Here is a 21,472-nt window from a genome sequence, read left to right on the forward strand (position 1 = left end):
TGATACCTGGGGGTAGGCCAGCTTCTTAGACTTTGATACCTGGGGATAGGCCAGTTTCTTAGACTTTGATACCTGGGGGTAGGCCAGCTTCTCAGACTTCGATACCTGGGGGTAGGCCAGCTTCTTAGACTTTGATACCTGGGGGTAGGCCAGCTTCTCAGACTTCGATAGCTGGGGGTAGGCCAGCTTCTTAGACTTTGATACCTGGGGGTAGGCCAGCTTCTTAGACTTTGATACCTGGGGATAGGCCAGTTTCTTAGACTTTGATACCTGGGGGTAGGCCAGCTTCTCAGACTTCGATACTTGAGGGCAGGCCAGCTCTACGAATCCATAACCCAGGGGCAGGTCTGCACTCTAACTTCAAGACTAGGGGGTAGACCAGTTCTCAGACTTCGATACTTTAGTTCAGGCCAGCTCTCAGACTTTGATAACAGGGGGCAGGGCAGCCTCTCAAACTTTGATACTTGGGGACAACCCAGCAATCAGATTTTGATACTTGGGGGCAGGCCAGCTCTCAGAATCCATAACTCAGGGGCAGTTTAGCACTCAGACTTCAAGACTAGGTGGGAAGACCAGGGAACTCTCGGGACTTTGAAACTCAGGGTAGGCCAGCTTTTGAACTTCAAAGCTCAGAAAAGGCCAGCTTTCAGACTGTGAAGATCGAGAGCAGGCCAGCTGTTAAAACCTAGGGACAGGCTAGTACTCAAGACTTGAAACGTGGGGGTAGGCCAGCTCTCAGGCCTTGATACTTGGAGGTAGGCCAGCTCTCGGACCTTGAAACGTGGGGGTAAGCCAGCTCTCAGACCTTGAAACGCGGGGGTAGCCCAGCTCTCGGACCTTGAAACGTGGGGGTAGGCCAGCTCTCAGACCTTGAAACGCGGGGGTAGCCCAGGTCTCAGGCCTTGAAACGTGGGGGTAGGCCAACTCTCAGGCCTTGAAACGTGGGGGTAGGCCAGCTCACAGGCCTTGAAACGTGGGGGTAGGCCAGCTCACAGGCCTTGAAACGTGGGGGTAGGCCAGCTCTCAGACTTTGATACATGGAAGCAGACCAGAGTTTAAATATCAACACTTGGAGGTAAGCCAGCTCTTAGACTTTGAAACCCTGGGACAGGCCAACTCTCAGGGTTGCAAATCTCAAGGACAGGAATTCAGAAAGTCAATATTTGCACAATAGAGCAATGTGTCTTTCTGAGCTTCTGAGGAGCTCTGCAAGGAATGTCAATCTATTTGAAGATATCTTTAAGGGACTGTGTTCTGTCTGCTCCCACCCATAGTATAGATGTGACTCCATTTAAAACCCAAGTTGTATTGAAGGCAGCCATCTAGCCCTATATGATGATGACCAACTATCATTCTCCTTGTCTTCTTTCACTTCTACCAGCAGCAAAATACAGAGCAACGGGTTGCACCGAAAAAATAAAAAGGTTTTTGTAGAGGTACGGGGACTTTTTCTTACACAGTTGGGAATATTTCTAACTCAGCCTATGCAGTGCATATCAGAAAACATTTTTGGTATAGTGGTCCTTTAACCAAAGTCAAGCCCTACGTGGACATCTGTACCGAGGAGCACCTTCAATGGGTACCAGCCTTTTAAGCAGCTAGGTTAGCTCTGGTGCTGCTTGAATAAGGACGAAGGTAGAGACTGGACTGTAGTGAGGACCTGGTTCTGAAAGACGAAGATTTTCACCCTCTCGAAGACCCAGAGGAAGATGAGCAGGACGCTGACATACTGAACCCAGCCGAATTTAATCATTTCCCAAAATCCAGGCTGATATGTGCAGATTTATTAAGGACACAACTGGTATCAATTCCCAGAGGGAATTCACATGGAATAAAAAGGAAAGGAAGTGGAGGAGGAAATGAATGTAACACGAGAAACATTTGGTGACCATTTCTCAGATACAAAACAGACTTGGCATGTAACGATGACCTTGGGGCAGTGAAGGCTACAAACCCGTCCTCAAGTAGCCCCGATGGTGCAGGGCGTGTTTGCTTTTCATTTTGGAACCACGGTGCCATTATTTTGTGGTGCAGAACATTCAGTGCACAAAAACAAAAAAAGTGCACACTGGAAAGCTTTCCTAAATTTCACCAAGATATAAAAGGGGGAGATTTACTAAAACTAGAAAGTGCAAAATCTGGTGCAGCCGTGCATGGCAGCCAATCAGCTTCTAACTTCAGCTTGTTCAATTAACCCCTTCACGCCTGAGGGTAAAACAAATCTTAATGCCTAAGCACAATTTTGCAACGTTGACATGTGTTAGTAAAACCGTAAATATCATCACAACTACTTCGTACATCCAGGTGGATTATACCGCGTTTGTTTCAGGACAAATTGGGCTTTCATTTGGTGGTAAATGATAATGGATATCTCCTGATTTTTTTTTATCATCCAAGGAAAACTGTCCCAAAATAGTAAAAAAATAATAATTTCTTTTAATTTAGCTGTGTGTTTCTTGTTACTACCATAACCTACCACCAAAGAACAAACCAAAATAAATTCTCCAGCTCTTGACGATCGCAGCGATCCCATATATGTGTATGTTATTTGTTGTTTGTACCCGGAGTACAGCCCAGAGACAATAACTGACACTGATACCAAATTTTTTTTTTTAAATCCTGACCTTTGACCCTGAGCTTTTAACATTGCCCTTTGACCCTGACCTTGACCCAAACACTAACCCTGGCACTGAACTAGATCAAACCTTGATCTAGGTATTTTTTCTTAATTTTTTTAATATTTCTTTATTTTTTCTTGGCTTTTTTACAAAAATTTTTTTCCCTCTATGCCAGGAGTTAGAGAGATGAAATGTATCTCCTCCATTCATAGAGAGAGAAAAAAAACTAGGGGGCCGGGCTATATAGTGACTGTTCACTGTGATAGCCAATCAGAGGCTATCACAGCGATCGTGTGACCCGGAATCGGGAGTCCCGGGTCCCGATAGTTAGAACGGGACCCGGGGCTCTCGGTGACACCGAGGTCTTTGTGCTGGGAGTGTGCTGTGAGGGCCACACGGAAAAAAGCCCAGTTCTGTGAGGCCGCATATTTGTGTTATGTCGGCGTCAAGGGGTTAAGCTTTGACAATAAAACCTGGAAGCGGATTGGTTACTATGCAGAGCTACACCAGATTTTGCACCATGCAATTTTATGAAATGTCCTAATATCTAATATGTAAATGTATCTAATATTGATAAATCGGTGAATATGACATTCAACAAACATTCTTTGCAGTGAATCCTCAAGGTCCATGAGTTTAAATGGTAGTAATTGATTGTTCATGTTTACAATGTTTGGTGAAAGTCACATCCGCTGCTCTATAAACAGATTTTGCCCTACATGAATCCTTAATCACCCCCCCCCCCCCCCCCAACACACACACAAAAAATTGCCCTGTACTCCCTGTTTAACCCCCCTCACCATCGAGTGGTCAGTAGCAGACACAGTTACAGAGGTTACCAGCCATCAATCATGGTAAAGGTGTCTGCTAACTTAAAGTGATACCAAAGGTTCAATTTTTGTTTTTTTGGTAAAATACCAAACACATCATACTTACCTGCTCTGTGTAATGGTTTTGCACAGAGCAGCCCGGATCCTCCTCTTCTTGGGTCCTCTGCAGGCTCTCCTGGCTCCTCCTTTCTGCGGGTGCCCACATAGCACGCAGATTGGCTCCGCCTCCTTTCCCTCATTGGCTGATTGGCTGTGATTGACAGCAGTGGGAGCCAATGAGCCCTTGCTGTCTCAGCCAACGAGGAAGCAGAGACCCGGGACAGCCTTGGTGTGCACACTGCTGCACCGCACGATGGGGCTCAGGTAAGTATTAAGGGTGCTGGGGGGCACTGCTGCACACAGAAGGTTTTTTTACCTTCATGCATAGAATGCAAGAAGGTAAACAAAAAAACTTGAACCTTTACAACCGCTTTAAAGTGGAACTAAACTCACCTCCACCTTCCATTGATGCGAAGGATGTAACCGCGATGGATGTAACCGCGATGGATGTAACCGCGACGGATGTAACCGCGACGGATGTAACCGTGACGGATGTAACCTCCGCATCACTGGAAGGTGGAGGTGAGTTTACTGGGGATCTCTCCCCCCAGGCATCAGGATCTGGCCTCCTGATTGGCCGGCAGCGTATGACGCCATGCTGCACATGTGCATGGGAGTGAGTCATCTCAGCAGAGCCCAAGTGTGCTGGGAATGCACACCGGGTTGTGCATGTGCATCTCAGTGTACGTTCGGCAGAAAACTGCGAGCAGCCAGGTGAGTTTGTATTATTGCAGAAGAGGCATAGCAATAAAAAGCGGCCTCCTCGCAATTCCCTAAAAGTTAAGTTTTACTGCAAGGATTGCTAGTCAATCAGTGTGCTTCCTACTGGCACCGGAACCATGCAGGAAAAGGACCCATGTGCAGTGTCTGAACCAGGGGCGAACTGACAACTCATGGGGCCCCCGGGCAATATTACATTACATTGAGTTTATATAGCGCCAAAGGGTTTGCTCAGCGCTGAACAATAGAGGGGGGGACAATACATGAAACATTACAGCAACTACGAACAGCACACGAGGGGTAAGAGGGCCCTACTCTTTCGAGCTTACAATCTAGGAGGGAGGGGGTAGAGGTACAGGAGGAAGTGGCTGTGGGGGATGGAGTGGTGGGAGGAATGAAGGAGAGCAGCAGTTAGGTGAGGGTGGGGTAGGCTTCCCTGAAGAGATGGGTTTTCAGGGAGCGCCTGAAGGTGAGGAGGGAAGGTGACAGTCTGATGATAGCCATGATAGGGGATCATGGAGCCCCTGTGTCCTTGCCCAAACTCAAAAAAGCCTATGAAAAAAGGTACCAGGGGCATCTCATGGGGCCCCTTACTGACCCGAGTTTCCAAATGGTCAGCCCGCCCCTGGTCTGAACAAGATGTAACTGTGGCATCTAACAATATAGTAATAGTGATGATTGAGGGGTATTATTTATCATAAAAAGGATATGAAATGATCTCCACAGGGTATCGGATCACCGCACTGACCACAAATGGATCTGATGCACCTCTTCCAACAAGCCATATTGGACTCGGGTTGTTCAGAACGGTGGTCACTGTAATGACACAAAACATCATTCCCCAAACAAAGGCTTTCAAACACGCACAGCAACCCAAAGGGACAGGAGGTGAGATAAAATCCATTCAATAGTTCCTACACCAGAGATTCTTACACTTCTCCTCTTTGCCAAACAAAAGACTTCCCAGCACACTTACCAGCCAGCCTGCAAAACAACCAACTTGGTGCTTTCTAACAAATCACATTAAAATCCCTCCACTGGCCTCCACTCAGTGTCCTCCACCCATCTCTGCCAATCCCTCCACTGACCTCCATTCAGTGTCCTCCATCCCTCTCTGCCAATCCCTCCACTGGCCTCCACTCAGTGTCCTCCACCCCTCTCTGCCAATCCCTCCACTGGCCTCCACTCAGTGTCCTCCACCCCTCTCTGCCAATCCCTCCACTGGCCTCCACTCAGTGTCCTCCACCCCTCTCTGCCAATCCTTCCACTGGCCTCCACTCAGTGTCCTCCACCCCTCTCTGCCAATCCCTCCACTGGCCTCCACTCAGTGTCCTCCACCCCTCTCTGCCAATCCCTCCACTGACCTCCACTCAGTGTCCTCCACCCCTCTCTGCCAATCCCTCCACTGGCCTCCACTCAGTGTCCTCCACCCCTCTCTGCCAATCCCTCCACTGGCCTCCACTCAGTGTCCTCCACCCCTCTCTGCCAATCCCTCCACTGGCCTCCATTCAGTGTCCTCCATCCCTCTCTGCCAATCCCTCCACTGGCCTCCACTCAGTGTTCTCCACCCCTCTCTGCCAATCCCTCCACTGACCTCCACTCAGTGTCCTCCACCCATCTCTGCCAATCCCTCCACTGGCCTCCACTCAGTGTCCTCCATCCCTCTCTGCCAATCCCTCCACTGGCTTCCCGTTGCCCAACGAATAAAATTTAAAACATTAACAATAACATATAAAGCCAATTATAACTCCGCCCCAAATACATCACCGATCTTGTCTCCAAATATCACCCAAACCGTCCTCTCCGCTCCTCTCACGACCTCCTGCTCTCTAGCTCCCTTGTCTCCTCCTCCCATGCTCGCCTGCTGGACTTCTCCAGAGCTTGCCCCATCCTCTGGAACCCTCTACCCCAATTTATCAGACTATCACCCACTCTGCCCACTTTTAGGCGATCTCTGAAAACCGATCTCTTCAGGGAAGCCTATCCTGCCCTCAGCTAATAATGGAATCTTCTACTCTTCCTACCAGTCCATCCCCCACAGTTACTACCTTTTGTACCACTAGCCCCTCCCTCTTAGATTGTCAGCTCCCAGGATCAGGGCCCTCCTAACCCTCTTGTATTGAACTGTATTGTTGCTGTATTGTCTCCCATTATATTGTAAAGCGCTGAGCAAACTGTTGGCGCCATAAATCCTGTATAATAATAATATAAATCCTGTATAATAATAATAAACAAGGCACAGCTGTATCCTGTCAGCAGTGACCTTCTGGATTTTCTTTCCCTGCAGAGCAGGGAATAGAATCCAGCACATTACCTAATGAAAGCAGCACACACAATGCCCATTACACTTAGCTAGGCACACAGTTAACCCCTGGATGTTTAACCCCTTCCCACCCAGTGTCATTAGTACAGTGATCAGTGTATATTTTTAGCATTGATCACTGTATTAGCGTCACTGGTTCCCACAAAGTGTCAGATAGTGCCGGATTGTCCACCACAAGTCCCTGTAAGTCGCTGATCGCTGCCATTATTAGTATAAACAAATGAAAAAAAAATAAATTCCTGTATATATTCCATAGTTTGTAGAAGCTAACCTTTGCGCAAACCAATCAATATACAGTTATTGGGATTGTTTTCACAAAAAAATATGCGGCAGAATACATTATGGCCTACATTTATGAAGTAATTTGATTTGTTAAAATTTTTAGTTTTTTTGGATATGTTTTATAGCAGAAAGTAGAAAATATTGTTTTTTTTTTCAAAATGTTTTATCTTTTTTTTGTTTTTAGCGCAAAAAATAAAAAAAAAAACCAAGAGGAGATCATCAAAAGAAAGCTCTATTTGTGGGGAAAAATGACATACATTTCAGTTATGTACAGCATTACATGAACGCGCAAGTGACAGTTAACATAATGCAGTGCCATATCGCAAAAAATGGCCTGGTCAGGAAGCGGGGGCGGGGTAAATCTTCTGGCGGTCAAGTGGTTAAACTACCCACTGCTATATATGCTCCAACTTTGGAGACTCTTAAAATTCCAGAGTTGGGACCGCAGTATACAGAGGTGCCTTGATGAGGCCACTGCGGCTTATGCATTCATTTGCAAAATATGTGCAAAGAAAACCCTCTAAATTGTTAGAAAGGGTCAATCTGGTTGTTTTGCCGGCTGGCTGGTAAGTGCGCTGGGAAATCGTTTGTTCGTTTGTTTGGGATGTGTGTTGCCCTTTCCGTGCGCACCGTACTGCAAAGGGTAGTTATAAATGGAGGAGCTTGCAATTTTTTTGCATACTTCGCCTCTTTGGCTGCAAAAAAATTTCTGGACTTACCGTTCCTCTCCTGATAGGATGATAGGATGTTTGTGAGGTCATAAGAGCTTGCATACGGGCTGGAACCATTGATTATGGAAATCTACCGAATGAAAAACAGCAGTGTGAGCAGTTATAGTACAATGATGGCCTAATCTGATCAACACTTAGAAAGGTGAACTGCGCCGTGTCTTGCTGACTTATTAACCCCTTCCTGCCCTGAGGGTAAAACAAAACTAAATGCCTAAGCACAATTTTGCAACGTTGACATGTGTTAGTAAAACCGTCCGTATCGTCACAACTACTTTGTACATCCGGGTGGATTATACCGCGTTTGTTTCAGGACAAATTGGGCTTTTATTTGGTGGTAAATGGTAACAGATATCTCTTGATTTTTTATTATCATTGAAAAACTGGCCCAAAATAGTAAAAAAAATCATTTTGTTTTTTAATTTAGCTGTGCGTTTCTTGTTACTACCATAACCTACCACCAAAGAGCAACCAAAAATAAATTCTCCAGCTCTTGACGCTCGCAGTGATACCATCTATGTGGATGTTATTTGTTGTTTGTACCCGGAGTACAGCCCAGAAACAATAGTGCGCATTTTGGGTTTTTTTGCTTAAAATACTGACAAATTTTTTTTTTAATCCTGACCTTTAACTTTAACCTTTGACCCAAACACTAACCCTGGCACTAAACTAGATGAAACCTTGATCTAGGTATTTTTTCTTTATTTTTTTAAATACTTCTTTATTTTTTTTTTTTTACAAAGTTTTTTTTTTCCCTCTGCAAGGAGATAGAGATACAATGCATCTCTCTCCTCCATTCGAAGAGAAAAAGAACCCAAGGGGGGCGGGCTTCACAGTGATAGCCAATCAGAGACTATCACAGTGATCATGTGGCCCAGATTTGGGAGTCCCGGGTCCCGATTGTTAGAACGGGACCCGGGGCTCTCAGTGACATCCCGCCCTGCGAGCTCACAGCACATATGTCCTTGCCTCATGGAAAGGTCCCAATCTCCCCTTTTGTTCGGGACCTTTTCCGATCATGTGACCATTGTGACACCGAATCACGGCAGTCACATGACCCTAAAACCCCGCCCGCCTCCCAGCTTCTAAAACTCTTAAAGGGCCGGGAGGCGCCAGCGCGAAGTGGTTAGCATACACACCCACAGCGGTTCCCATGAACGGGGTGCGATTCTGATGCGGTGCGGAATTCGCATTGAAAACGCTGCAAATTCTGCACCGCATCAGTGTGAACCCGGGCTGACTGTTGCCCTTTTCTGGGTCAGGTTTATTCTCACATTGTAGGTGGTGTCCAGGCCCTGGTGTCTCAGCAGCTGTCTCTGTTGTAATCTCAGGTCTCCGTTGATGTAAAGCTGGGCTCCAGGAAGTGGAGACGCATGCTGAATGAATGCCATGCTCTGCATTACAAATGTAGACATCCTCTGAAAGAATCATAGATATGCAGTGTTTTAGAAGAACGGCAAACTCAGGAAATAACCAAATAAAGTGGACCTGTCACAAACAACCTCCATCCCAACTAACTAACTGTGATCAGTCTCAGTGTGTATTGCATGATCATGTGATCAGTCTCAGTGTGTATTGCATGATCGTGTGATCATTCTCAGTGTGTATTGCATGATCATGTGATCAGTCTCAGTGTGTATTGCATGATCATGTGATCAGTCTCAGTGTGTATTGCATGATCGTGTGATCATTCTCAGTGTGTATTGCATGATCGTGTGATCAGTCTCAGTGTGTATTGCATGATCGTGTGATCATTCTCAGTGTGTATTGCATGATCGTGTGATCAGTCTCAGTGTGTATTGCATGATCGTGTGATCATTCTCAGTGTGTATTGCATGATCATGTGATCAGTCTCAGTGTGTATTGTATGATCGTGTGATCAGTCTCAGTGTGTATTGTATGATCGTGTGATCAGTCTCAGTGTGTATTGTATGATCGTGTGATCAGTCTCAGTGTGTATTGCATGATCGTGTGATCATTCTCAGTGTGTATTGTATGATCGTGTGATCAGTCTCAGTGTGTATTGTATAAAAAGCCCGCTTGAGTTTAAAAATAGAGTTCCATGTTCAGACAGACTGGTGTCGTCTAGTTTTGTATGGTCAGCGGTGGTGTCAGTGGTCGGTGTTTGGACAGATTGGTGTCGTCTAGTTTTGTATGGTCAGCGGTGGTGTCAGTGGTCGGTGTTCGGACAGATTGGTGTCGTCTAGTCTTGTATGGTCGGTGGTGGTGTCCGTGGTCGGTGTTCGGACAGACTGGTGTCGTCTAGTTTTGTATGGTCAGCGGTGGTGTCAGTGGTCGGTGTTCGGACAGACTGGTGTCGTCTAGCTTTGTATGGTCAGCGGTGGTGTCAGTGGTCGGTGTTCGGACAGACTGGTGTCGTCTAGTTTTGTATGGTCAGCGGTGGTGTCAGTGGTCGGTGTTCGGACAGACTGGTGTCGTCTAGTTTTGTATGGTCAGCGGTGGTGTCAGTGGTCGGTGTTCGGACAGACTGGTGTCGTCTAGTCTTGTATGGTCAGCTTGGTGTCAGTGGTCGGTGTTCGGACAGATTGGTGTCGTCTAGTCTTGTATGGTCGGTGGTGGTGTCTGTGGTCGGTGTTCGGACAGATTGGTGTCGTCTAGTCTTGTATGGTTGGTGGTGGTGTCAGTGGTCGGTGTTCGGACAGATTGGTGTCGTCTAGTCTTGTATGGTCGGTGGTGGTGTCCGTGGTCGGTGTTCGGACAGATTGGTGTCGTCTAGTCTTGTATGGTTGGTGGTGGTGTCCGTGGTCGGTGTTCGGACAGACTGGTGTCGTCTAGTCTTGTATGGTCAGCGGTGGTGTCAGTGGTCGGTGTTTGGACAGATTGGTGTCGTCTAGTCTTGTATGGTCGGTGGTGGTGTCCGTGGTCGGTGTTTGGACAGATTGGTGTCGTCTAGTCTTGTATGGTCAGCGGTGGTGTCAGTGGTCGGTGTTCGGACAGACTGGTGTCGTCTAGTTTTGTATGGTCAGCGGTGGTGTCAGTGGTCGGTGTTCGGACAGACTGGTGTCGTCTAGTTTTGTATGGTCAGCGGTGGTGTCAGTGGTCGGTGTTTGGACAGATTGGTGTCGTCTAGTCTTGTATGGTCGGTGGTGGTGTCCGTGGTTGGTGTTCGGACGGGGAAGCGGTATTCTAACGGACGTTCTCAAGCGCAGTCTGGGTCGGTTGCGTTACAGAAAGCCTATAACAAGGCTAACCTGTAGGTACTGTCAGGGGTGTATTTACCACAAGGCAAACAAGGCATTTGCCTAGGGCGGCATTTTTCAGGGGGGGCAGCACCCCCTTCAGAAAGAAGGGACATATGCGGCATGGGGACCAGATGGGATCAGAAAGAGGCTGCTTGATGGTGTTTGCAGAGCCCGACTCTTGCTCTCAGGGATGTCCGGAGCTGTGAAAGTGAGTGTCTTTCTCCCTGTTGCTGGGGGGGGTGCTAGTTGAAAAGTGGACGGCTCTCTCAGGCGTGTGGGGGGGGGGGTCAGATTCAGGCTCTCTCCGGGGTGGGGATAGGGGGTCTAGTGTTGGTTGGCTCTCTCCGCTGGGGGGGGGGGGGCATCTGATTTTTGTGTTGCCTAGGGCAGCAAAAAACCTAAATGCACCGCTGGGTACTGTCAATATCTCCTCATCATCCACTGTGTAGGAGAGATTCTGTAGACTTGGTAGAGGCCCTGAAGGTACAGCATGCCCGTGCCGTTCCTTCAAAGCTGTGTGCCGTAAATGAGTTTCTTCCGCGCGCAAGCAACCCAAGCCCATGAACCCGGATGAAGGACCGAGTGAAGATGGAAGATCTGTCGACGCATAACTGAGCAGTGACTCGAGAACCAATCAATTCTGATCAGATGGAACAAGGAGAAATGATTGGCTGTTATATGTTACCACACTTTTCATGTGTTTTATCAATTATTCTATACATCCGGTACACCCGCGCAGTCAGGTCCAGGTTTGGCGTGAAATGGTAGAACGTGCTGCACTATGCTCATGATGGGATCCATAGTGACTACAACCAGAAAAGACAGGTCATCTCAACACATACTGCTCTCTCTGCTCCTGCTCTCTCTATTTCTCTCAAAATGTCTGAAATTGTTAATTTTTTACTGTTTTTCAGTGCATTCTGGGTATTTTGGAAGGTGTCCTGAGGTTATATTAAAAAAACCGCTTATTTAGTCCAGTCCATGGTATGATGAGTCTACGTACATAGAGCTGGTATGAGAAGGTCAGAAAGTCCATGGTATGATCAGTCTACGTACATAGAGCTGGTATGAGAAGGTCAGAAAGTCCATGGTATGATCAGTCTACGTACATAGAGCTGGTATGAGAAGGTCAGAAAGTCCATGGTATGATGAGTCTACGTACATAGAGCTGGTATGAGAAGGTCAGAAAGTCCATGGTATGATCAGTCTACGTACATAGAGCTGGTATGAGAAGGTCAGAAAGTCCATGGTATGATCAGTCTACGTACATAGAGCTGGTATGAGAAGGTCAGAAAGTCCATGGTATGATCAGTCTACGTACATAGAGCTGGTATGAGAAGGTCAGAAAGTCCATGGTATGATCAGTCTACGTACATAGAGCTGGTATGAGAAGGTCAGAAAGTCCATGGTATGATGAGTCTACGTACATAGAGCTGGTATGAGAAGGTCAGAAAGTCCATGGTATGATCAGTCTACGTACATAGAGCTGGTATGAGAAGGTCAGAAAGTCCATGGTATGATCAGTCTACGTACATAGAGCTGGTATGAGAAGGTCAGAAAGTCCATGGTATGATCAGTCTACGTACATAGAGCTGGTATGAGAAGGTCAGAATAAGCTGCACCCCGTACACGTTCTCTGTGGGCAGCAGGGGAAGCTCCAATCTGAAATTCAGCCGGTCCATTTTACCATCTTGGTTGCTGTCCTCTTCACGAGCCTACAAAACAGGAAAGAGCAGCCCGTTCGACTGTAAACACCAAACGAAGCAAATGTCTGAGAACTTTTACCTGTGTTATATATATAAAGGCTGTAAAAGCAATCATTTCTCCTTCTCTCTGGCTGCATTCTTGCAGCCATTGAGAAATACTGTGAGAGCTGTGATTGGTCACAGCTTGTCACATGGTACAAGGCTGTTGTGAATAGCCCTGTACCTTGTGATCTCGGTGATCATTCACAGATTTCACAAGTAGTAAGCAATGATGTCAGGATGTGAGACAGATAAAGCTTTATTTTGGTGGTATTTATTCACCGCTGGGATTTTTATTTTTTTTGCTATATAAATGAAAAAGTCCCAAAATTTTGAAAAAAAAAGTGTTTTTCTTATAAAATTTTGCAAATAAATAATATTTCATCATAAATCTTGGCCAAAATGTATTCCGTTATCTTTTTAGCAAAAAAAAAAAAAAGTAACCCAAAATAGTTTATAACCAAAAATTTAGAAACGTCCACCCGCTCTGGCAGCGCTCCTGTCCGGCCCTTTATGTACATGGGCCGGACAGGAAGTGGTTAAGAAAGTGACTTTGACAAAGCCTGAAGCCCGATCGCCACGGAACGTAAATGCTTTCTCCATGTGCAAAGCTTTCATTGCTCTTCTACAAATGCGAACAGCGGGCACAGCGACTGCGCGACGTACCGAAACGAGAGGAATCCGCAGCCTCTCTCCTATCAGGCTGTTGAAATGCTGAAATGTGCTCCAAGCCACGTAACTTCCACTGGTACTGTTCACGGCGATCAGTAAAACCTGGTACTGGAACCGAACATTGGGCTGCTCCTCGTATGTGCTTCGCTTCAACCAGAATCCTACAGAAGATGAAAGTACATGAGAGGGAACACGTGTGTGTCACCACATCCGGCACATACTAAGCCATGAATGTAACTCCGACTTACCGTCCTTTTAGAGGCTGAAGGGGTTTTGTTACCTGTATTAAGCAGGGATGCACAGAAAGTTTGGCCACCAAAACATATCGGCTGAACGTAGCCCCATCGCCATTGTGCCGATAGGAAAAACTTAGCCGATACAGGTGCCGATGCAGGGGACTGTGTGTACTGCAGGTGTGAGGGGGTGGCGGGGAAAGGCAGGAGAGGAGGAGTGTATACAGTGATTGGCTGTCACTATAGGTCAGCGCCGGTTTTTAAAAGTAATTACCGGGTTTTTTTTTTCTTCACTATAGCTGAGAGAATCTGCTGTCACTTTCCCTCCAGCTAAAAGAAACAATGTTTCCTTTTCGTTTATTTCCTGAGATAAAAGAAACAGTTTCCTTTCGCTGGGGGAAAGTAACACCGCTCCTTCCCCGTATACACCGCTCCTTCCACGTATACACCGCTCCCTCCCCGTATACACCGCTCCCTCCCCGTATACACCGCTCCCTCTCCGTATACACCGCTCCTCTCTGTATACACCGCTCCCTCCCCGTATACACCGCTCCCTCCCCGTATACACCGCTCCTTCCCCGTATACACCGCTCCTCTCTGTATACACCGCTCCTCTCTGTATACACCGCTCCTTCCCCGTATACACCGCTCCCTCCCCGTATACACCGCTCCTCTCTGTATACACCGCTCCCTCCCCGTATACACCGCTCCCTCCCCGTATACACCGCTCCCTCCCCGTATACACCGCTCCTCTCTGTATACACCGCTCCCTCCCCGTATACACCGCTCCCTCCCCGTATACACCGCTCCTCTCTGTATACACCGCTCCCTCCCCGTATACACCGCTCCCTCCCCGTATACACCGCTCCTCTCTGTATACAGTGCTCCATCCCCGTATACACCGCTCCCTCCCCGTATACACCGCTCCCTCCCCGTATACACCGCTCCTCTCTGTATACAGTGCTCCATCCCCGTATACACCGCTCCTCTCCGTATACACCGCTCCCTCCCCGTATACACCGCTCCCTCCCCGTATACACCGCTCCCTCCCCGTATACACCGCTCCCTCCCCGTATACACCGCTCCTCTCTGTATACACCGCTCCCTCCCCGTATACACCGCTCCCTCCCCGTATACACCGCTCCCTCCCCGTATACACCGCTCCTTCCCCGTATACACCGCTCCCTCCCCGTATACACCGCTCCCTCCCCGTATACACCGCTCCTCTCCGTATACACCGCTCCCTCCCCGTATACACCGCTCCCTCCCCGTATACACCGCTCCCTCCCCGTATACACCCCTCCTCTCTGTATACACCGCTCCCTCCCCGTATACACCGCTCCTCTCTGTATACACCGCTCCTCTCTGTATACACCGCTCCTCTCTGTATACACCGCTCCCTCCCTGTATACACCGCTCCCTCCCCGTATACACCGCTCCTCTCCGTATACACCGCTCCCTCCCCGTATACACCGCTCCTCTCCGTATACACCGCTCCTTCCCCGTATACACCGCTCCCTCCCCGTATACACCGCTCCCTCCCCGTATACACCGCTCCCTCCCCGTATACACCGCTCCCTCCCCGTATACACCGCTCCTCTCTGTATACACCGCTCCCTCCCCGTATACACCACTCCCTCCCCGTATACACCCCTCCTCTCTGTATACACCGCTCCCTCCCCGTATACACCGCTCCTCTCTGTATACACCGCTCCCTCCCCGTATACACCCCTCCTCTCTGTATACACCGCTCCCTCCCCGTATACACCACTCCCTCCCCGTATACACCGCTCCCTCCCCGTATACACCGCTCCTCTCTGTATACACCGCTCCTCTCTGTATACACCGCTCCCTCCCCGTATACACCGCTCCCTCCCCGTATACACCGCTCCTCTCTGTATACACCGCTCCCTCCCCGTATACACCGCTCCTCTCTGTATACACCGCTCCCTCCCCGTATACACCGCTCCCTCCCCGTATACACCGCTCCCTCTCTGTATACACCGCTCCCTCCCCGTATACACCGCCCCCTCTCTGTATACACCGCTCCCTCCCTGTATACACCGCTCCCTCCCCGTATACACCGCTCCTCTCTGTATACACCGCTCCTCCCTGTATACACCGCTCCCTCCCCGTATACACCGCTCCCTCCCCGTATACATCGTTCCCTCCCCGTATACACCGCTCCTCTCTGTATACACCGCTCCTCTCTGTATACACCGCTCCCTCTCTGTATACACCGCCCCCTCCCCATATACACCGCTCCCTCACTGTATACACCGCCCCCTCTCTGTATACACCGCTCCTCTCTGTATACACCGCTCCCTCCCCGTATACACCGCTCCTCTCTGTATACACCGCTCCCTCTCTGTATACACCGCCCCCTCCCCATATACACCGCTCCCTCACTGTATACACCGCCCCCTCTCTGTATACACCGCTCCTCTCTGTATACACCGCTCCCTCCCCGTATACACCGCTCCCTCCCCGTATACACCGCCCCCTCACTGTATACACCGCTCCTCTCTGTATACACTCCTCCCTCTCTGTATACACTCCTCCCTCTCTGTATACACTCCTCCCTCTCTGTATACACTCCTCCCTCTCTGTATACACAGCTCCCTCCCTGTATACACTGCTCCCTCCCTGTATACACTGCTCCTCCCCCCACCCCCCCCCCCTACAAAGAGGACCTGTCACTCATATGCGATCACATGGGGGACTATTGGTTCCCTATGTGATAGCAATAAAATCATAAGTTGAAAAAAAAAAATATATATATACATGAAAGTAGAAAAAAAAATTGGAGCCTCCCCACCCCCACATACACAGACACTGCAGTTTTCGGCCACATGCATTCTGAATTTTCGGTATCCGTTTCGGCACCAGAATTTTAATTCGGTGCACTGCTAGAATTATGGTAAAAAACCTGAGTGTAGCTCCTCCCCCCAGCCCCCCCCCCCCTGAGCCGAACACAATCCAGCGATGTGCACAGGAGCCGCGACTCTTCCAGGTCTCTCCTTCCTCATAGGCTCAGAGACAGCAGAGGGAGCATGCTGCTGTCAACCACAGCCAGTGAGGGGGCGGGGCCAAGCCGTGCGCGGAGCTGGCTCGGGAGCAGGCCTGCACATGTGACCCCATAGAAAGTGGAGGGAGGAGCCAAGAGTCCCGGTGGGGGACCCAAGAAGAGGAGGATCGGGGCTGCTCTGTGCAAAACCATTACAGAGCGGGTCTGTGCGCCGCGTTCATTACAGATTCTGCAGGTAATAACCCACTAAACTTTATTTATACACCTTGCAGGACGACGCTTAGTTACACATAAATCATAACTTGTAATAGATCTCAGCAGCAGAGAGCGAAGTCTCACCTTGGCTGCGGTAGGACACGAGTAGTGGAGGGATGTAGGTCAGGATCAGCACTGCGATCAGGAAGATGGTGGCCTTGGAGCAGACACTGGCTCTGTACCGGATGAGATGGGGGTGGGAGTACACTTCATAGATTGCCATAGTAAGGCGACCGCAACTGTCACTTCTCCTCACCGTCCCCACGTCCTGCAAGGAGAAAATCCACAGCAATGCATTGTAATGATGTTCCACCTCACCCCGCCCACTCCTATACTTACCCCACCCTCACCTAGACCCCGCCCACTCCTATACTTACCCCACCCTCACCTAGACCCCGCCCACTCCTATACTTACCCCACCCTCACCTAGACCCCGCCCACTCCTATACTCCACCCTCTCCTATACTTACCCCACCCTCACCTAGACCCCGCCCTCTCCTATACTTACCCCACCCTCACCTAGACCCCGCCCTCTCCTATACTTACCCCACCCTCACCTAGACCTCGCCCACTCCTATACCCCACCCTCTCCTATACTTACCCCACCCTCACCTAGACCCCGCCCACTCCTATACTTACCCCACCCTCACCTAGACCCCACCCTCTCCTATACTTACCCCACCCTCATCTAGACCCCGCCCACTCCTATACCCCACCCTCTCCTATACTTACCCCACCCTCACCTAGACCCTGCCCACTTCTATACCCCGCCCACTCCTATACTTACCCCACCTTCACCTAGACCCCGCCCTCTCCTATACTTACCCCACCCTCACCTAGACCCCGCCTACTCCTATACCCCACCCTCTCCTATACTTACCCCACCCTCTCCTATACTTACCACACCCTCTCTTATACTTACCCCACCCTCACCTAGACCCCACCCTCTCCTATACTTACCACACCCTCACCTAGACCCTGCCCACTCCTATACTTACCCTACCCTCACCTAGACCCCGCCCACTCCTATACCCCACCCTCTCCTATACTTACCCCACCCTCACCTAGACCCCGCCCTCTCCTATACTTATCCCACCCTCACCTAGACCCCGCCCAGTCCTATACTTACCGCACCCTCACCTAGACCCCGCCCACTCCTATACCTACCGCACCCTCACCTAGACCCCGCCCTCTCCTATACTTACCCCACCCTGTCCTATACCCCACCCTCACCTAAACCACACCCTCTCCTATACTTACCCCACCCTCACCTATACCCCTCCCTCTCTTCTTTAACCTTTGTTTCTGCATATCACCCCAACTTTTCAACATACTATGGAGTTTAGGTCCTCTCCTGTATACCATCCTGTCACCCCGAGTATACGCTCCGCTGACTCACTACACCCCCCTGAAATACTAAAAATGTTTCTGCCTTTCTCCACCAATCCTCTATATACCCCCTCCTGTGCCCCCCCCCTATACATTCTCCTGTGCCCCCCCCCTATACATTCTCCTGTGTCCCCCCCTATACATTCTCCTGTGTCCACCCCCCCCCATACCCTCTCCTGTGTCCCCCCCCAACATACCCTCTCCTGTGTCCCCCCCTCCCAACATACCCTCTCCTGTGCCCCCCTATACATTCTCCTGTGTCCCCCCCTCTCATACCCTCTCCTGTGTCCCCCCTATACATTCTCCTGTGTCCACCCCCCCCCCATACCCTCTCCTGTGTCCCTCCCCCAACATACCCTCTCCTGTGTCCCCCCCCCAACATACCCTCTCCTGTGTCCCCCCTATACATTCTCCTGTGTCCCCCCCTCTCATACCCTCTCCTGTGTCCCCCCTATACATTCTCCTGTGTCCCCCCCCCCTCATACCCTCTCCTGTGTCCCCCCTATACATGCTCCTGTGTCCCCCCCTCATACCCTCTCCTGTGTCCCCCCTATACATTCTCCTGTGTCGCCCTCTCATACCCTCCCCTGTGTCCCCCCTATACATTCTCCTGTGTCCCCCCCTCATACCCTCTCCTGTGTCCCCCCTATACATTCTCCTGTGTCCCCCCCTCATACCCTCTCCTGTGTCCCCCCTATACATTCTCCTGTGTCCCCCCCTCTCATACCCTCCCCTGTGTCCCCCCTATACATTCTCCTGTGTCCCCCCCTCATACCCTCTCCTGTGTCCCCCCTATACATTCTCCTGTGTCCCCCCCTCATACCCTCTCCTGTGTCCCCCCTATACATTCTCCTGTGTCCCCCCCTCTCATACCCTCCCCTGTGTCCCCCCTATACATTCTCCTGTGTCCCCCCCTCATACCCTCTCCTGCGTCCCCCCTATACATTCTCCTGTGTCCCCCCCTCATACCCTCTCCTGTGTCCCCCCTATACATTCTCCTGTGTCCCCCCCTCATACCCTCTCCTGTGTCCCCCCTATACATTCTCCTGTGTCCCCCCCTCTCATACCCTCTCCTGTGTCCCCCCTATACATTCTCCTGTGTCCCCCCCTCATACCCTCTCCTGTGTCCCCCCTATACATTCTCCTGTGTCCCCCCCTCATACCCTCTCCTGTGTCCCCCCTATACATTCTCCTGTGTCCCCCCCTCTCATACCCTCTCCTGTGTCCCCCCTATACATTCTCCTGTGTCCCCCCCTCTCATACCCTCTCCTGTGTCCCCCCTATACATTCTCCTGTGTCCCCCCCTCTCATACCCTCTCCTGTGTCCCCCCTATACATTCTCCTGTGTACCCCCCTCATACCCTCTCCCCGATCACACACAGTTGGGAACTCTCGGGCCGCGCGCTCACCAGCCTCCCGTCTCCATGGTAACAGACGCCTTTCCCCGGAAGCACATCCGCCTGTCAGGTGCTGCCCCGGAAGTGATGATCCGCACGGCGCCCCCTGGCCGAGGCAGTGCGTAGTGCGGACAGAAGGGAGGCGGAAGGGGCTCGTGGTACACGCCCCAGGTATTGGGGAACTACAAGTCCCAGCATGCTGAGTCTCCATAAATCGGCGAACCCTATAACAGATGGACTTCCTCCCATCCCTCCAGTCTGGGTTCAGCCTCCTCCCATCCCCCCGGTCTGGGTTCAGCCTCCTCCCATCCCCCCGGTCTGGGTTCAGCCTCCTCCCATCCCCCAGTCTGGGTTCAGCCCCCCCATTCATATGTCTGGCCACACACTAGTCAGATAATCGCTGGATTGGGTGTCGGAGTCTGGAACGCTTGGCAGTGAGAGCGGGGGTCACCGCCGTCATGTACAGGCCGAACCTCCAATGATAAATCGTTCGATGGACATAAATGATTCCGTTTATCGTCTGAATTTTGCTTCCAGGTCACACGTTCGCGGTGTCAGGAATCCGATGGTTAGCGGACAGGAAACGCGTTCGTCTTCCAATGTATCGTCCGTTCCCCAGACGTTTCCGAACCTTCCCTCCATTTTACGGCTCAGAAACATCTCTACCGATTTCTGATTGGTTCCCAATAACGGGACGAAAAAACGAACCAACTCTCCGAAGGATGATTTCCCGTCTAGTGTATGGCCGCCATACGACGACCCCCCTTCATCCCATCATTACAGCTCAGGCCTCACAACGTACACTTGGCGCCACTTTCTAGTCCAATCACTGCGGCCTGGAGAATTCCCCGCCCCCTGCACATGTAAACAAAGGGGCGGGATATACATGTCTACAGTAAACATTGACTAAATATGGCCATATAAGGGCGCTGACATCACCAGTATCCCACCCCTTTGTTTACATGTGTCATTGGCCCCGGTCATTCCTGTAACCAAAGGGACGGGATATAGGTGACATCAGTGCTGAACACGTGTTTACAGTAAACATTGACTAAATATCTTCCATATAAGGGTGCTGACCACCAGGATCCCGCCACTTTGTTTACATGTGTCATTGGCCCCGGTCATTCCTGTAAACAAAGGGGCGGTATATAGGTGACATCAGCACCCTTATATCTAGACATATAGTCATTATCTAACATGGGTATGTGTCCATATAAGGGTGATGACATCACCGGTATCCCACCCCTTTGTTTACATGTGTCATTGGCCCCGGTCATTCCTGTAACCAAAGGGACGGGATATAGGTGACATCAGTGCTGAACACGTGTTTACAGTAAACATTGACTAAATATCTTCCATATAAGGGTGCTGACCACCAGGATCCCGCCACTTTGTTTACATGTGTCATTGGCCCCGGTCATTCCTGTAAACAAAGGGGCGGTATATAGGTGACATCAGCACCCTTATATCTAGACATATAGTCATTATCTAACATGGGTATGTGTCCATATAAGGGTGATGATATCACCGGTATCCCACCGCTTTGTTTACATGTGCCATTGGCCCCGGTCATTCCTGTAAACAAAGGGGCGGGATATTGGTGACATCAGGGTCCTTATATGGAGATATTTAGTCATTAACATAGGCACGTGTCCATATAAGGGCCCTGATGTCACCAGCATCCCGCCCCTTTGTTTACAGAAATGAGCGGGACCAACAGCACATATAAACAAAGGGGTGGGATATTGGTGAAGTCGGCACCCTTATATGGACATATTTAGTCCTTACCTAACATAGGCAGATGTCCATATAAGGGTGATGACATCACCAGTATCCCGCCCCTTTGTTTACATGTGCCATTGGCCCCAGTCATTCCTGTAAACAAAGGGGCGGGATATTGGTGACATCAGGGTCCTTATATGGAGATACTTTGTCATTAACTAACAT

At 49.9% G+C, this 21,472-nt stretch overlaps 1 protein-coding gene across 1 annotated transcript; it reads right to left on the minus strand.

Annotated features, from left to right (window-relative positions):
* Nucleotides 1–340: 340 nt before the first annotated feature.
* Nucleotides 341–19,622, minus strand: TMEM231 (transmembrane protein 231). Its single transcript, XM_089667128.1, has 8 exons — nt 19,487–19,622; nt 16,821–17,004; nt 13,215–13,381; nt 12,390–12,518; nt 8,875–9,018; nt 7,592–7,673; nt 4,978–5,083; nt 341–1,775 (listed from the first exon to the last, which is right to left on the minus strand). The coding sequence occupies exons 2-8, from the start codon at nt 16,957–16,959 to the stop codon at nt 1,604–1,606; spliced, it is 939 nt and encodes a 312-aa protein (XP_089523254.1). The 5' UTR covers nt 16,960–17,004; nt 19,487–19,622; the 3' UTR covers nt 341–1,603.
* Between the last annotated feature and the right edge of the window lie 1,850 nt (nt 19,623–21,472).

This window comes from Staurois parvus, unplaced genomic scaffold (assembly GCF_062004578.1).
Source record: "Staurois parvus isolate SC_StPar_1 unplaced genomic scaffold, SC_StPar_1.0 ptg003050l, whole genome shotgun sequence".
NCBI classification, from domain to species: Eukaryota; Metazoa; Chordata; class Amphibia; order Anura; family Ranidae; genus Staurois; species Staurois parvus.

Coding starts and splice junctions, on each gene's coding strand:
- TMEM231 (XM_089667128.1), bottom strand. CDS start 16,959: ATGGCAATCTATGAAGTGTACTCCCACCCCCATCTCATCCGGTACAGA. Junction 5,084..7,591: donor ATCCTATCAGGAGAGGAACG/GTAAGTCCAGAA, acceptor GTGTCATTACAG/TGACCACCGTTCTGAACAAC. Junction 1,776..4,977: donor TACCCTGTGGAGATCATTTC/ATATCCTTTTTA, acceptor ATAAATCTGCAC/ATATCAGCCTGGATTTTGGG.